This window comes from Chelonoidis abingdonii, chromosome 6 (assembly GCF_003597395.2).
Source record: "Chelonoidis abingdonii isolate Lonesome George chromosome 6, CheloAbing_2.0, whole genome shotgun sequence".
In the NCBI taxonomy this organism is placed as follows: domain Eukaryota; kingdom Metazoa; phylum Chordata; order Testudines; family Testudinidae; genus Chelonoidis; species Chelonoidis abingdonii.
This window is the reverse complement of record NC_133774.1, coordinates 86,703,294-86,721,410: the sequence shown is the minus strand read 5'-3', so window position 1 is coordinate 86,721,410 and position 18,117 is coordinate 86,703,294. Positions and strand designations below refer to the sequence as shown.

Here is an 18,117-nt window from a genome sequence, read left to right as displayed (position 1 = left end):
CTATCCCTATTTATACAGATAGAAACAGGGGGGAGCATTTAAAGATATACAAAGGAAGCAGAATCTGATAAAGTTTACCTGGCGCTAGCCCATACATATTCTATTCATCACATATAACTATTAACCGATCTTCCTGTTAATGTTTTCCATTAGCACCCTTGTTTATTGCCTAATGTTTCTTTTCCATGGCATCCTGTATTGCCAACATCTTCTTATTTCTGCTTAATAGGTACATACAATTCCTTATAGATCCATTCTTATTTTTAAATATATATTAATTCGACTGTGTCTTGTATGGTGCTCACATTATCTGAGTGTATTAGCAGAGCGCTGTGCTAATAAAACAGAGTGGTCTGACAAACTGTGAGTCCTGAGTCTAACTTTGACAGAGGCAAAGCACAAGTTTTCTAAAAAAAGGTCACCAAAATGGCATTTATACAAGAATCTGTTTAACATTTCTTACTGTAGGTAACATGAAAAAAATATATCAGAGTTTAAAATTAGAAAAAGCACAGTAACCAGTCCTTCCAGGGTGAATTTTCAGAGTAATGTGCATGGATGGAGCAAAATGTCAAACTCCCACTAATGCTCATAGGAATCACAAGGTAAAAATCACCTATTTGACGAACTGAAAATTAATCCTTTAAAGAATAAAAAATACATTTTCAGTTTTAAAAAAAAATCCAGTGTAATTAAAGCAGTTCCAGACATAAAATACCTCGGTGAATCTTTACTAGAATGTTTTAAAAATCAGTATTTCCTTCTCACATTTCATGTTTTTCAATGATAGAAAAAATTACATGTAATTTTGTAGTTTCTGAATAATATATATTTGCAACATAAACACAAATATATTTACTATAGTCTACACACTATAGCTACATGAAATATCCTACTGTCTATAACTTTAGAAAAACTAATATATCCCAAAAAATTCTGGGATACAATTTTTTTTTTTAAAAAGGTGGATAGGAAATTAAAAATGTATACCTACCTCATGGTGTTTTTCAGCAATATTCACTGAATTTAATGCAAAGATCACTTCTCTAGCTCCTACATATAAAACATCTTTGTCATCACTTAGTAATAAAGTTGAATAGTTAAACACTTCTGGCTCCTGAAAATGGACCAGTTGTACTTCTGTTAAAGTAAAACAAACAGTGCTGTGTAAAGAATGAAAATCATTTGAGGACTTTTTTCTCTAATCTATCTAACCGATCATGCAGTACTTTGACAACAACATCTTAAAAGCAGCAAAACTGAACACAGAACCTTAATATTATAAAAATCTTGTGGTCATCAAAAAGCTTAGTTAAATTGTGTCTTCAGTTAGTCAGGAGTTTGGGGTTACAGCACTAACATACAATAGCTTTTTTCCTGGATTTCAATTTAAATTAATATCTGGGATTGTGCTGCTGACCTCAGTCTAATTTACATCTGGGATTTAAAACTACTGTACATTTGTTGCATCTTTATTTCATATTGTGTACACATACACACCACAGTATACAAAAAGTTACATTAAAACTCTTATAACCCTCTGCTTCATTCTTAACTAATTCCATGCAAGACTGAACAAAGTGTTAGACTGCCCAACCAAGATGCACCTTGATAGGGGTAGCAAACTACATTTACCCCCGTTTTCCAAACTTGCATCCACAAGATATCTTGTGCCACCATCAGCACAGAGAACAGTATCATGCTCTTTCAGGGAACTGCTTTAGTCTCAGCACTATGTGCTGCAAGTGAAGTGGATTAGGCTATAGTTCTCTGATCCTAAAGTAAAATTAGTACAAGAGAGCAGTTTAAAATGGCCAACCTTTGCAACAAAACACTTGATAAGGGAGTGAGGAGAAGCAAAAGACACTGGCCACTCCTTTTGCCTTCGGCTTTCTACCTGTCCTCTTGAGCGCTGGAGGCTGGGCAGAGGGATATAGCTCAGTGGTTTGCACATTAGCCTACTAAACCCAGGGTTGTGAGTTCAATCCTTGAGGGGCCATTTAGGGAACTGGGGTAAAAATCAGGGGATTAGCCCTGCTTTGAGCAGGGGGTTGGACTAGATGACCTCCTGAGGTCCCTTCCAACCCTAATATTCTATGATGTGTACCTAATCAGTCACAAACACCTCCCAAGGGAAATGAGGACTGACAAGAATTAGACAAATTATTGAGCAAACTTGTCAGAAAGGCCTGGCTGAGCTGCCAGCTGCTTGGGAGGCAGGAAAAACTGAGGAGATAGGGAGTTCCCCTCCTGCCAGTGACTGACAGGTCTGGCCCACACCAAAGCTGCAAGCAGCTGACATACCATTGTAATGGATTTGTGGACTAGAGCTAATTAGGAATTTTATGACAAGCCGTTTTTGCATCAAAACCAAAACTGTGAAATTGGATCGGATTAGATGAATTTCCTAACTCAAAAAAGCATAGAGAAAACAGTTTTCATATTGTTAAAACATTTTATTTTGACATTTTCTCAATGAAAATATTCTAATTTTCTGGTTCAAAATTATTTTTGGTTTCAAAATTTAAGTTAATTAGACCAAAATGTCAAAATAAAAATGAAACTTTTCAAAATTATTGAAACATTTTTAATCACCTAAGTGGGGGGGGGGGGACAACAGTTTTTCATTTGTGACTATTTTCAAGATTTTTACTTTTTGTCTCAATGCAAGATGGAAAACAGAAATTCAAATTCTCAAAAATATTCATGAGATGAGAAAACCATTTCCTCTGCAGACCTTAGCACAAAAAAGAAATTCTCTGCAAGTAGAACTGATGACCAGCCAAGCTTATGTTTAATTCCTATGAATTAGATTTCTAATTCTCATTTCCTTTCCCTCTTATCAATTTTTTCCCTCATTCTGTCTACCCTTTTGTTCCTTTTTCTGCTCTACCCTTTATACCAGTGGTGGGCAACCTGTGGCCCATCAGGGTAGTCTGATTGCAGGCCGCGAAACATTTTGCTGACGTTGACTGTCTGCAGGCACGGCCACTCACAGCTCCCAGTGGCCACAGGTTGCCCACCACTGCTTTATACCACACCCCATCTTCATTATCAGCTCCTTTCTGCTTCCTGCTATCCCTCGCTTTCACTCTGGTTGAATGTGTATTATAGAGACAGAGAAAGTCGCCATATTCCCTACTTGTAGTGGGGCAGTTGTATGGAGATATGTTCTTACATATGTTCTGCCCACTTTGGCAGAGGAGGGGTTAAAGCAGGCTGAAGAGAACCTGTGCAGAACCCGGTAGGATGACCAGATGTCCTGATTTTATAGGGACAGGTCCAAGATTCAGGGCTCTTTCTTATATAGGTGTCTATTATTCCCCACCCCCTATCCCAATTTTTCACACTTGCTATCTGGTCATCCTAGAACCTGGCCAATTAGAAAAGGGCAGAAAGTCAACCAATCAGGCCAGGCTGGGCCCTATATAAAGGCTGCAAAGCAGAGGAGACAGAAGTCTCTTCCTGACAAGCAAGGGAGAAGAACTGGCTCCCTGTAGACAGAGCACCTAGGCTAAAGCAGTGCTCGGCAGGCTTAGGGGAGCAGAAAGAGAGCTCTGGGCCTGTTACCTGCCAAGTGGCAGCCCCTGACGAAACGGGCCAAGAAGGTGAAAGAGTCAAGGGGAAGTGGCCCAGAGTACGCAGGGAGAAGAGGGGATTGAAGGAGAGCAATGGGAGCTGCCACTAGAGGATCCCTGAGTCAGGACCCAGAGTAGTAGGCAGGCCTGGCTCCTCCCGTCCCCCCTTACACCGCATCTTACCATGGAGGAGCGGGGCCAATGGACTGTGCCTTGTCCCTGAGGCAAGGGACTAGACTTTGGAGCGGCAGGTGGTCACAAAAGAAGGTGCAGACTGAGGACTGCTGATATCCCCAAAAGGTGGGGAGAACAGAGCAGGGCAACAGACGGAGGATGCTGCAAGCCAGGGTGTAACACAGGTCCCAGACAGCACAGCCATGCAGGCAGAGGGTGCTCCATGGCTAGGACATAGCTAATTCCCAGAGCAACCAGCAGGAGATGCTGCCGTGCTGAGTGCCTGACATATTACACTACTACATAAATCTTTGCCAAGAGAACTAATAGAAAATCCCTCACCCTATTAAAAAAGACCGCATGCAACATGTTAATGTATACCTGTTGTGTGAATTTAAATTGGGAATTCAACTGGAAATATGCATAGTTTGGCTGAGACCCTATGATTTTGGTGCGTGTTTGTGTCTAAACATACCTTAATTTAGCAATGTAGCAAAAAATTCCAGATTAATACTAGGTATGGCCCTGTACATATTTCTGTAAACAATTTGTTTTCTCTTTTGTCTTTAAAGAGTCTTCCATAATGCAGGAAACTGTATCTGATATTTCAACCATTTTTCCAAAGGATGTCCCAGGGGCCCCCTCACAATAAGCTAAAATTTCCCCTTCTTATTGAAATATGAATGTAAGAACATATCTCCATACAACATGCCCAAGACTGACATGTAAAATTAAAAGTTGTATGTGCCTAATGAAGAACAAGACGTGGTGCTGGATAGGGAACAGAGGATCAGTTGTGTTCAGGGGCAGGGGTATAGGTCAGTGCTAAATCAAACCAAGGGAAACTACTGCTGCTAACTGTAGTCACCGCTATATGGGAGCTCCAAGATATTCAAACCTTGCATACATAATTTTTTCTCCAAGATAGTAAGTCTTACATACCAGTGTTTCCCGGCTCTTTATACCAATAAACATGGGAAATTTTTATTACTTGTGCCAGCATTATATTGTGGTCCTAATATCCATTTTATATTTTCCTACAATAAACTCATTTGTACTTGACATCTGTGCTTAAGGCTATTTCTTCACACTGGCCATAAGCCTGCTTCACTACACACTGCAGGCCTCTCATATCAGTTGCAGATCAGGAGGAGTCAAGGACTCAATGGTATTCTTCATGCAGGATTCCCTCCTCACACAATAAAAACAACCTTTATGGTATCTAGAAAGAAAGTCCTGTGTTCCAAAAATTATTCAAGTCCTGGGCTATATAGAGCATGTCAAATTTCATAGGTTTACTTTTTCACCCCATATTTGTTCCATTTCTGCTAATGGAAATCAGAATGGTTATGAGTACTGGGTGTGATAGTGGCCATGGGGAAAATTCAGTGAAGAAGCTGGATTCTGGTCCAATTCCATGTCATCACATGGCAGATGGGGAAAGGATCAAATATTTATTTACTCTTTATTTGGTAGTTTATACTCCGATGTGGAGTTATACCTAAGCTCACAAACCGGATGAGTTACAAGAACTCACATTTCTTCGAGTGCTTGCTCATATCCATTCCACACCCGCCCTCCTTCCCCACTGTCGGAGTAGACGGCAAGAAGGAACTGAGGAGCGGTCGGGCCGGCAGGGGTATATATCAGGCGCCATAGCGGTGCCACTCCAGGGGGCGACCTGCCGGCCCACCGAGTGTTGCTAGGGTAAAAGTTTCTCCGACGAACGTGCACACAGCGCGCGCACACCTAACTGGAATGGATATGAGCAACACATCTCGAAGAACAACAGTTACAAAGGTGAGTAACCGTCTTTTCTACCGGCCTTAAGAATGGACTTAAGAATTTTAGCTTCAAGTAGCAAAAGGGGCTGCATATCTAGGCACCTGCAAAGTCCCCCCTTCCCCACATCCCTACAAAGTTCTCCCCTTAATAGTCATTTAACTTTCTGCATTTCTTTTTCATCAACAGTAACATAATAGAGATATGAAGGGAGGAACAGGGTTTCAATTAACAATGAACTGATCTCAGTGGCTTTGGGACTGATTACAACCAATTGAAACTGTAAATGAAATGGCTACACAAAGTATACAATACTATACACTGACATTCCAACAGTTGCTAAAAGATTTTGAATGGTAAGATGCCTGCACTGACAAGATACTTCTACTCACAAAATATCATGTCTGCTATTGTATTATTTCAAATTCTATTGCAATCAATGGGACTTTGTCTTGTATTTACACTACACTTAAACCTGTACTATAAGTGTAAGTTAAAAAAAAAAAAAAAGTAGGACAATGGTTATTGTGCAAAGACAACGGCTGTGTTCCAGAGTTTTAAAAAGGTATGAACTGTTTAGTAAGAAACTGATTTCACAATTCCATTCACCCACCAAAATAGTATTACTAGGTCTTCTCTGAGAAATTTTGCCACATCTCTCTCTGACAGGATGTGATTTAGATCTAAAAAGTGTTATTGGACATGATTGCTAATTAGCAGGAATGTAAATAATTCTGTTTTAAAACTTTTGTTCAGGATTTTATTTTATGCTAAGTAGCCAACGAAACCTTGGGCTTCTGACTACCTCTCAGTTGCGGACAATTTCTCCTTATTATTTGTCCTTCATAAGACATTTCTCTGTCAATCCTCCAAAAGGATTCAGCATGGCTGGAGAAATGTACAGTTATGTAGGACTCCCTAAGAGACCTTCAGTGACTCCATTAGCCAAAAAAGATCCTCCTAAACTCAGTTTTTCCTATGTAGCAACACAAACAGCTTAGTGGCTATGACTAAGGCTAAGATTTTCTTACAGATATTTTTAGTAAAAGGCATAGACAGGTCACAGGCAATAAAGAAAAAATCATAGAAGCCCATGACCTGACCCTGACTTTTATTAAAAATACCCCTGACAAATGGAGAGCCCAGCTGCACGGTCTCCACACTGCCTGCAGAGGTTGGGCAGCTGCGGGGGCCACTCCAACCTCTGGGGGCCCCACCACCTGTAGGGGCTCATAGCTCCAGGGTCTTGTGTTCCCTGTAAGCTGCATGCTTGGGTGGCGTGCAGGAGAGATTTAAGTGACGCACACAGCCAGCAGCATGTGTTCAGGTGCCCCTCCCCCCAAGTTGCGCTGTCCTGCAGTTGCTCCCAGGACCCTGCTAGCTGTGCAAGGAAGGAAAGGGGTGTGTGTGCTGATGTCAGGGTGTCCCCTTTCCTTGGACCCCATCTCCACAAAGCAGGGCAGAGGGGACAGCCTGGCTCAGGCGGACTCGAAGCTGCTGTGGTCTGCATGGTGAGTGCACTGTTTCTGAGATTTCCCCAGCAGCCAGCTCATACAGTCTCTCACACACACATGCTCTCACTCTCTCTCTCTTTCTCTCTCCCCCTCCCCACCTACCCCATCTCCGCAGATCTGGGGAGGGGAGACAACAGGGCTCCAGACAGAGCAGGAGAGCATTCAGTGGGTATCTTAAAGAAAGAGCATACAGCTTTCCCCAGCAGCCAGCACACACAGAGGGCTTGGCTACACTTGCAAGTTGCAGCGCTGGTGAGGGGGTTACAGCGCTGCAACTTACCAGGTGTCCACACTTACAGAGCTAAGCCAGCGCTGCAACTCCCTTTCTGCAGCGTTGGCTGTACACGTGGTCTGCTACGGGTGTAGCGAATCCAGCGCTGCTGATGTAGCGCTGCTCATCAAGTGTGGACACTCACCAGCGCTGTTATTGGCCTCCAGGGTATTAGGAGGTATCCCACAATTCCTGTATACAACAAACCGGAAGGTACTCCCCAGAGCTACTTATCTAAAAAACAAACAGAGCTGCTCTTTGGCTGCAGCAACGCGAGCGAGCCGAGGTTTGGAATGTCACAGCTGTTTTGCTTGAGGAGACAAACAGCACCCGGGGCGGGGGGGGGGGTCCGTCGGAAAGCTGCTATTGTCTGAAGCCTTTTTACATTTAAGAGTGATTGAGAGAGGGGTGGGCGGAAATGGCCAGAATTTGCAAGGCAGGGAGCTGTCGACACCAGTGTCTCTTCCAAAAATCCACTCTCTCTGTCTCCCCGCACGCTCCGCTGTCACCACTCCACCCCACCCCCTTTTGAAAAGCCACGTTGACGCACTTGAACGTGGATAGCTGCCCACTGCAAGCGCTGTCGCTGTCAGTTAGTGGCCACACTGCAGCGCTGCCCTACACAGCTGTACGACCACAGCTGTAACTACCAGCGCTGCAAAAATGTAAGTGTAGCCATGCCCAGAGACTGTATGTGTGTGTGTGTCTCTCTCTCTCTCACACACACACACACAGTCTCTGTCTCTCTCACTCACCTCCCAACACATACTTGTATTATTTTTGTTGTTATTTCTTGGTACTTCCTGCAATGCACATATAGTCTCTGAAATTTTATTCTTTCAAAGTGTTATTTTAGTGTTTTGACTCGTCTATGTATTTCATAATTTTTATTTCTCTTACACTTTATAGCCTTAGCTATGACACTTGACAGACAAGGATTTATTCTCTCTCAAAAGGAGGCAGGCACAGTAAATCACATTAGAAAGCAAAGACAAGATATTGAACTAAAAAATCCATACTAGTAATATATTACAGATTCTTTTTCAGAAAACAAAATCTGAATTAATAGGTTACTTATTAAATGCTCTAAGAAAAATACACATATTTTACCCTGACTTTGACTTTCCAGAACTTTCTATTGCTGTAATGATACTTGATAAAAGAAATACATGCAGGCGTTGCCTTATTTACCCTATGAAGACACATCATAGGGATTCTTCAATTTGTTTCATATCAAGAAGCAAAAAAAGAAGCTTTGGCATATTTTTCACAGCATAGAAACAGTCACACAAACATTTTTATATCGCTCTTTTTCCTTGTAGAGAAGGTCTGGTCCATGCTTTACAAAAGTGACTAGTGACTCTGGGTTCCTATTTAGGGTGCTGAAAACGGAACAAATTCAAGAGGCCTGGTGTTCAGACATTAGCTCTTTCTGAAAATCAGGCCCCAGAATCACTGTTACTTCTGAAAATTTTAGCCTTGATCATTCATTCAAGTTTCGTAATAGCAACAGCCAAGCAAAGATTCTGTTAAATTGGGGGTTGAGGAGTTAAGAAGGAGACTGGCAGGGCCCATATCACATCAATCATTTTCTGTTACAAAGTGTTAAAAGAAATTACATAGGACAGGCACACACTATGGATATTCTGTACATTTCACTACTTAAGTCATTGTTCTTACCTCTATGTTCCCAAGTGATTCTTGGTACTGGACCAAATGCTGCTGCTGCTCCAAACAAAAAACCCAAAGCTGCATACAAACCAGAGAGAGCCATGATAGGAGTCCTTGCTGTATGGAAGTTGGAGGATAACTGCAACCTAATGTTCCTTTTGCAGAAGAAATCTCCAGTTCCAAATAGTATGTTATAGGGTAGACACTGCCGAACTTAACGTTGCAATAAACAGGTTGGAAAGACGTTCCCAAGCCTATGCATCCAATAGATTACTTCTCCAAGGTAATACACATTTTCCAGGTCACAGAATACAGCAATTGTTCACACTTTCCACAGTGTTTCTCAGCAACTAATCTGCCTCTTGAGAGCATTCTTCCGTTTTGTCTTAGTAATTTAAACTGCATAGGAGAAAGAGGGTAGAAAAAGAAAAGGGAAGGAAGTGGGTTGAGTTTTCAGAAAGATCAATGGTTTACAGCCACGTGGTATTTTTGGCAAGTACTTCAACAGCACTATGCAGAGTTTATAAAAAGAGTAATTTTCACAAATTACATGGTAATAAAATTATAATGTATATGATCACCACAGGCAAATATTGACAACAATAATTTCCATCTACTACCCATACTATAGTTCATATTTTAATGCACACAGTACTGTGATTTATGTAAGATGAAAGTCTACTCTGATTTACATCTTTTCCTGCCTTTAAACGTGTTTTTTTAAATGCTACTTTTCTGAAATATTAAAAAATAAACACAATGATGAGTTTAGCAAATGTATATTTCAACAAGATCTCTTCTGGAATCATGCTGAGACTAGAGCCAGGGAAAATGTTTCATTCACCAAATTGTTTGTGTTGCAAGAAAACATTCCAAAAAAGTCAAACCATTTTGTTTCAATGTTTTCAAAACGAAATGTTTTCATTTTTCAGTTTGAAAACTTCTTTTTTAAATTTTCTTCAATTTTATTTTAAAAAGATTAAAATAATTAAAAACAAAAATATTTCATTTCAAATTAAAGTGTTTGACCCAACACAAAAAGAATTTAGACTTTTTAATTCATCAACAATTTTGAAAAAAAAAAATTCAGTTTGAGACAAATGTTTTCTCCATTTTTCAGCATTCTCAACAAACCAAAAAAATCCATTATTTGCATAGCTCTAGTCAAGACATCTATTTGCCCCAAATGAAATGTTTCTGCTCTTTCAACAACCTTAATTTTTTTTATGGTCAGTCTACTTCCTACTCAAAAGCTCCAAATCAGTCATCGGAGATGTGTGGATCCAAGACATAAATACAGGCCTAAATTCTCATATCCTCACTCATGTAAGGATATCGTAGTATTTTACTCCATAAGCGGTTTCACAAACCATTTCAATATAAGTGTAATAGGCTGGGCCTTTCTCTGGGATCATGCTTGAGTGGTTTCAGAGGCTCTTCGCCTCCCACAGTCCTTTTCCTGCTTTGGAACCTTACTGCAGCCTTTCCAGGATCTCCAGAGTGGGGTCTTCCACTAACATTCAGTCTCTGAGTTTCCTATAAAGGTCTGATTTGTTTATAGCAGTCCAGCAAGGCTGGACCCCAGGTCAGGGTTTATCTTTGCCCCCTGCCCCACGGTGATCAGCTCTTGGGTCTGTTAAGTCCTTGTGGTGGATGGAAGCTTGTCAGCTGTTTCTCTCTCAGCTACTCTGTAGAAAGAGTCAGCTATTTCTGAGGCACAGCAGCTTCCCTTCTGGTTGCCACAAATTCTTGTGACACTTTGGTTTTTAAGCTTGCATCCTCCAGAGGAACAGGCTCTCTAGGTCTGCCTATTTAGTACTGGAAGAGTCCAGAAGAGCTTGTTAGTATTCTCCTGATTGGGATGGAGGCGTGCCCCATCACAGTAAGGTTATCAAAACCTGGCCTGTAGTAAAATTCTGCTTCTTCCTAGTTCCTATCTGTCCATGGTTAAGTCCAACACACATACACTATTTTAGGGATGTGCATGCTGTCAATGTGAAATTCTTGGTAAAAAAACACTCTGTGGTGCCCACAGACTTCATTTCCTGTAGAAGTAGTTTTGGAAAGTTACCCATTCCACAACCCAAAGAAAAGACTGACAAGGCACTACGTCTGACAGGTTGAGCACCATTTTGCTAAGACAATTAAGGATACAACAGTAAGCTATGGAAACATTTGAACCAAACCAAAATTAAAGACTCTAAGGCTTTTTTTTTTTTTTGGTTCCTTGTGAGACTGAGGGAAGCCCTAGAGAAAAGCTGTCAAGTTTGACTTTGCACCAGTGGCAGATGAATCTGAATGCATGTAGTCAGATTAAATCACATTTAGATTAAACAGAATTTTAAAAAGACTGCTATAGTTTTAGTTTTGAAGGGCTGCTAGTTTCTTTGATATTAAGGATATATTTTTGAGCTAAGCACCATTTTTAGGGTATTATTAATATTTGGAATCTAACAAACATGACAACACGCCTTTAAGAAACCATCTTTCTAGCACAATAGTACTTAATACACCAGACATTTTAAAGGTGATTTGCAAAGGTTTTTCTGGTTTTGTTTTTAAATCCCCCTTCAAACATTAGTTAGATTCCAGAAGAGGAACAAAGCGAAATGTAGTTAGCATTTACCACCACCAAAAAAAATCCTAAGAAAATCCTAGCTATGAATCATCTCATTTCCCTGACACAGCAAATTACATTGCAACCAGAACAAAGATTTGAAAAAATCCTTTCCATTTTAAACCTGTATATTCATTCCCTGTGTTTATGGTACAGTGGTTGTTGTGATGTCATCAGTCTGGCAAACAAATCAGTAAGTCTGCAGTTCAGACTTCACAGGATATCAGAGAGATAACTTTGTTAAAATACAGCACTAGCTGTGTCTCTAATAAGTTATATACTCCCCCTCTGCCTCCCAACCTTGGAATCTTACAAAGGTTTAATTTCTAGTAAAAGTAAAGATTACTACCCTACAGTAACTGCAGGTTTTCAAGATGATTTCCCGTATGTATATTCCATACATGGTGTGTGTACACTCTATGTAGTAGAGACTGATCCTTTTGGTCAGCAGTAGCTGTTGTAGTAGCTGTGCCTGAGCTCTGAGTGTCCTCCTGCCTCCAACTGAGCACATAAAGGCAGGGCCACTTCAACCATCTGTATGTTCCTTTACCCCACAAAGTCTGGATGTTATCAGACTCTATAATAGAAGGGATGGGGGGCAGGTCAGGGAATACACACACACACACACACACACCCTTGAAGAATTACAGTTACTGTAAGGTATGTAACCATTTCTTCTTCTTCCAGAGTTTGCCTATGTAATATCCATTCCACTCCTGGTGATTCCTACGCAGCGATCTAGTCACAGGAGGTGGACACTAGGTGGTGCAGTAGAAGTCTTTTAAGGCATTACTTAACTTAGTAAGAATCAATTTAGTATTTTTATTTCATATAATTTAGTAGAAGTGTAAAAAACAGAGCAAATATTTTTGTAAAATGGCAAAACATTTTAGTTTCTTTTGGCTCCCATTCCAGTTGAATGTTAATTTCTTCTATTTTATCACTTAGCTTACTGAAGAGACTTGGTAGGTCCACAGGCCACATTAATCAGTTTTCCTCTCATCTCCTTCTTGCTCTTTTCCTATAATTATATAGCACTAATATCACAGGAGCATAGAGGCAATCATTTCTCTCTACCATTTATTTAATAGACAGCTGAAAATGCAATGACCTATTAACCCTTCTATAACATGAAAGAGAGGTCTCCAGAGTGATACTGCTAGTGTCCTGTAAGTTTACGAGTCCCAAAATAGAATTATTTTAATCCTATGGCCCCATGATGGACAAGTATGGATGCTTACTAGTTGCCATGGTTACTGTCGGGCTATCTCGCCTTTCTTAGGTGATGAAAAATGACAAGGAAAGACTGGAACAAACAAACTATATTATCTTCTCAAACGGAGGAAGAATAAAAACTGTCTGGCTGGCTCATTAAGTGCTCATTTTTCTATGTTGACTGAAAAGCCTTCTGGCTGCCCAGCAGAAATAAGACATTTTATACTCCCTGTGTTGTGTGTCTGCAAATGAACCAATTTATAAAAAAAAAAAAAAAAAAAAAAATCTGACTTACAGGACAGTCTGTTTAGGGCCAACACAATAAAAAATATATATAGGTAGTTTGGTACACAATATGCTGTACTGAGGGACCCAATCCTGCAAGGTGGTGTGTATGCTCATCCCCACATTAGTTTCAGTGGAAGCTGGAGGGTAACAGGACTTGGCCAAGTCCACCATCGCAAAAATTACAGTATATATTTATATACAATATACACAGAAAATGCCTAGGATTTACCCTTTTTGCAGAGTTGAAAATTATTTGTAGGGGCTGATTCATTCACACTTGCTGGGAACTTATCCCAAGAGTGCAAGGTTTCAGTATGAGACTGCTTTGATGTAATTCAAGTGAGAGAAAGAAAATAACACGGAATATACAAAAACAGTGGCCTGATTTTCAGAACTGCTGAGCTACTGCAATTCTCATTGACTTCAACGGGACTGACAAGTGCTCAGCACTTCTGAAAGTTAGATAATTGTGAAGAGATTTAATCCTAAAAATGAGCCATAATTTGCCTAAAAACAAGTAAATATCAGAAAGAATACATAAAGCAACCTTGAAACCCTAAGTACACTATCAACTTTAAATATTCAGGCTATGTTCTTCAGGGTAAGGAATGTTTCCATGTTCTGTAACACAGCTATAAGTTTTCCATGATAGATGTATTTAAAATAATAAAACATAATGTTAAAGTATATACTCTGCTACCAAGAATTTTTTCAGTCATCATTTGGCTGCAATTAGTCACAATACAAAGGGCACACTGCCTGTATGATCACCCCATAATGCTCTATATCAAAAGTTGACTGAAATACCACTGTTATACAAGAAAAAAAAAAAACAATTAACAGAGCACATGGCAGTTTTCCAGGGCACAGCTGGAATTCCAGAGCTGTGAATGCCTCTGTGTTCATCAATAATGTTAGTGCATAGACAGAGAAATAAGGGATGTCAATTTCTGATGCAGCAAAGGAACAATGGTAAAGTAAAAAACATACTCAAAAGAACGTATGAAATTGGTAGACAATAAAGCCTCCATGGGTTGAAAATGTTATTACATAAACAATGGAAAGTAAAACAGTAAAATCTAAAATACAAAAATGGGGAGCTAGATGGCTTAAAATACTGTTAGAGAGACAAAGACACATTCATATCTATGTCACCAGCTTGACCTTGCCACACGTTAGTAGTGACTGAAAGTTAATATGCTTGGTGGACTGTATGGAACAATTTTCAGTCACTCAGGCCATTTTCTGCTGGAGACATGTCCTTACCAAAAAACTAGCACCACAACAGGCACTACTGTTGGCAGACTTAACAGAGAGACCAACGATGAAATGAGCCTCAAAGACAAACTGCCTTCTTATTGCTCAAAGTGGTCAGGATGGAGGCCCACAGCTAGACCAGTGTGAGGAAACTCATTTTAGCGAATGAAGAGGATATCAGCTTCCAGGGCTGCCAGTCCAGCACTCCATCCCAACACTAAATTCACTATGTATAGAACATATAAAAAACTACATTAAAACAATATGTAGGTTCCAAAGTCAAACACCTGAAAGCTAGGAAATGCTCAAATTATAGCTGACTGTGCAACTGTAATGTGCGTCCAACTATGGAGGAAACAGCATGTCGTCATGCACAAGGGGGGGTACCGGCATTTCCTAACTTTTGAGCGCCTTGCAACCTTAATGCTCTTTCAATGTAGTTTCTCTATATATTTTATATATCCCCTAGATTTAAAAAAAAAATAAATCAAGATTTTCATCATATGGAATCATAATGACCCCCCCACATGGGTCATCAGCAGAGCTAGGATCTTTAGATCTACAGCACAGTCTTATACCATTTGAGCTAACGGAGCAGCCAGTGACTGTAGAAGGGTGTGTGGTTATAGACACTTCTGCCTCTATCCCCACCAGCCTCTCCCTGACTCTTTCTGCTCCTAACCCTGCTCCCTGGCTAATACTGCTCTCCCTTTCCTTTTGCTTCTACCTGTTCCTCCCCCCTTTCCTATTCTCCCTCCCAGCTCCTGCCCAGCCCCTTGCTCAGATCCTGCCATGTTCCCCTGGTGTTCTTATCTGCCCCCCTCTATGGCTTCTGTTCTTCTCCACATCTACTACCCCATCCCCTTCTTCCCCTCCCTTCTGCAACTCCTCCCTCTTCCCTTTCCCACTCCTCATCCCTCTACATTCAGTCAGAATGTTCTTAGTTTTCTTGCATACTGCCTGGGCATCAGGAGAGGGAGCACTGAGAAAACAGGAGAAACACTTTTCCATCATTCGGCTCCTGTGCCTGGTGACACTGCTGCCCTGGCAGCTGGGAGAAGGGGTTGTAGGGAAAGTCTTGCTCAGCCCTGGTTCAGTCCCCTGGTCTGCAGTATTGTGCAGTAGCTCCATGGCAGTGGTGCAAGTAGGGTGGTCCAGTCTGCCATACCAGTAAGCTGTGTATGGCCAGTATGATGTACTGGAAAGACACAGGAAGAGCAGAACATGGGACTGCCATGCGGCCCCATGCCAGCAGATCCTCCAGCGTGGCTGTACCGCTCCCAGCCCTTCCACACAGCTGCGTGCCTGTGTCTCCTGTCCAGGGTCTGTACAGCAGCCCCACCGAATGACAGGCCTGGGAGCGATACAGCTGTGCTGGAGGAGCTGCCAGCCTGGGGCCACCCTGTGCCCCACGTTCTGCTCCTTTCACTGCTGCAGTTCCCGGGAGGGCCCTAAACTCCGGGACTCTCCTGGGAACTGCAGCAGCAAAAGGAGCAGAACGTCCAGCTCCTTTGATGCGGCTGTACCACCTCCAGCCCCACCACCAGCCCTTCCATGCAGCTGCATCTCCTGAGTCCTGTCTAGGGTCTGTACAGTATCCCCACTGGAGGACAGGGCTGAGGGGCAGTACAGCCACACTGGAGGAGCTGCTGTTGTGGGGTTCTGCTCCTTTCGCGCTGCAGTTCCTGGGAGAGCCCTGAACCAGAGGAGCTGTCGGCATGGGGCTTGGTTGCCAGCATGTCTGAAAAAAATATTCTCTGTTGTCAGAGGGAGCTGGTTTGACGCTTTTCTGCTAGCAATTCCCAAAGCAGGTGCGACTCTGTGAGCTGGTTTTGTTCCAGAGAGCAAGCCCTCTTCTTCTCTTAGCAGCCCACAGAGCAGCTGCCGTGTCCACCCACTGGGAGCGCTCTTCTTTACCCCCCTGCCCCATGGAATGTGGGATAGATCATGGGGAGGGGAGGAGGAGAGTGCACGGCCCTGGGCTGGGGGAGGGGTTATGTGAGGAGTCACATGGGTGTCCGCCCGCCCCCCCCCCCCCACTCGCTTTAGGTGGCGCAGCATACCGGTAAGAAATGTGAATTCTACTTGCACCACTGCTCTATGGGAACTGTGCATCTCCAGTCTGACCACTATGAGCTGTAAGAGAGTGGAGCATAGTCAGAGTAGACAGCTCTTCAGAGCACTTAGCTAACAAACTCTAACATGACTCTGTTGAACACGTCCAAACTGTGATTTTTTCAGAAGCTTATAACTTGTCCAAATTTGGGTGGATTTTCATATGGATGACATAAGGCATATATCCTTGACACAATGGCATGGGGGCAGTTGAACTTTTCAAAGAAACAACTGTAAGAATTTTATTTTATTTTATTGTTTTTTAACATGGGTAAAACAATGTATTTTTCCCCTACTCTCATTATCTGCAACAGCTGAACTATTTTAGCTGAAATTTTCCAAAAAAGTTCAGCCTGATGCAGAAATCCACATGGGAAATTTCACTTCACTTGAAATTTATTAAAGTTAAAAGCAGACATAAACAGGATCTTATAAGTCAAATTTTCAGACAAGCTTAAACTATACCTCCACTGCCTATAACATACACTCACATCCTAAAACAATTCTAAGAGATGCATGTTACACACTGTTCTCCGATTACTTTAAAAGATGCAATATTATAAAGCCCAGAATCTTCTATGCTATCTGTGCAACCCCAAAACATTATGATTTACTGTCATATATAAAGCAAGGAGGGCCTGGCAGCAGTCTCGTTGCAAAACTGGCCCTAGGTTTGTTTACTGTAGCATTTATCTTAATATTTCTCACCAGTAGTGGGAGCAACAGTGGGAACACTAGTGCAAACAGGCTACCAGCATGTTAAACACTCATCTAGACCTGTTGTACACAACATGGAGATTTAAACACAGCAAGCCAGCCCACACTAGTGCCTCTTGATGCTATCACTGGTGGAACTGCAGTAATGCAACAGTGGAAACACTTACGGAAAAATACTAGTATGGTCACAGTAAATGAGTGAAATGCTACTAGGCAGCATCTGTTAAAACAATGGGCCTTATGATTTTTTATTAAGAAAATATGAAGCAAGCTTATAATCCTGAGCCTCATGGAAGCACATCTTTTTTTATTTTTATTAAAAATTTTATTACATTTTTGCACAGATAGAAATAAAAAGAGAAAGGAAGGCAAAAAAAAATCTGTATTTGGCAGTCAAATGGGAAATGATACAGGAAACCAAAGGACAGCATCATCAAAAGCGGTAGAGTTTGTATGCAACAACCAAGAGTTCTCCAAACTCCCAGTACATACATTTGGAAGTCAGGCACGTGGATATGGAACATTTCTTCTTTTTCTTATTAAAAAATATGTTTGGCTTAATTATTGTGCAGTAGTTCAGAGGGAGCACCGATAATTTTTATGTCTGCAGAAATTAGTACGTGCCACCCTAACATACAGCTGGTGGCAGCCGATAGTGCTAGGTAACTTTCAGTGTCTGCAAGGGAGAAGCGTATAAGAAAGGAATGCTTATTGAAAATGTTCACACAAGTGACTGGCTTCCCTACATAATACTGGGATTGTTGGTTAATATAACATCCTTCAGAATGAAATAATTGTACAGATTCTTGAAACTGGCAGGTCACAAATAGTGAGATGTAAAGACATTCTCCACCTCATAATCAAATGAAGCATATCTTTTAAAAGGCTAGTAAAAAACCCTATTTATTCCCAAACGTA

The 18,117-nt window shown here is 41.3% G+C and overlaps 1 protein-coding gene across 3 annotated transcripts in view; it reads right to left on the bottom strand.

The window, feature by feature from the left end:
* The window catches only part of SEMA4D (semaphorin 4D), a 58,262-nt gene extending 48,873 nt beyond the window's left edge, over nucleotides 1-9,389 (bottom strand). For 2 of the 3 annotated variants that reach the window (XM_075067202.1, XM_075067201.1), the window contains exons 1-2: nucleotides 9,000-9,374; nucleotides 995-1,140 (exon numbers count right to left, since the gene is read on the bottom strand). In XM_075067202.1, the coding sequence (XP_074923303.1) occupies nucleotides 995-1,140; nucleotides 9,000-9,093 (240 nt within the window). In that variant the 5' untranslated portion in view covers nucleotides 9,094-9,374. Of the gene's footprint in view, nucleotides 1-994; nucleotides 1,141-8,999 lie in introns of all 3 variants that reach the window. The other variant, XM_075067200.1, reaches the window with a different exon arrangement.
* Nucleotides 9,390-18,117: the final 8,728 nt, after the last annotated feature.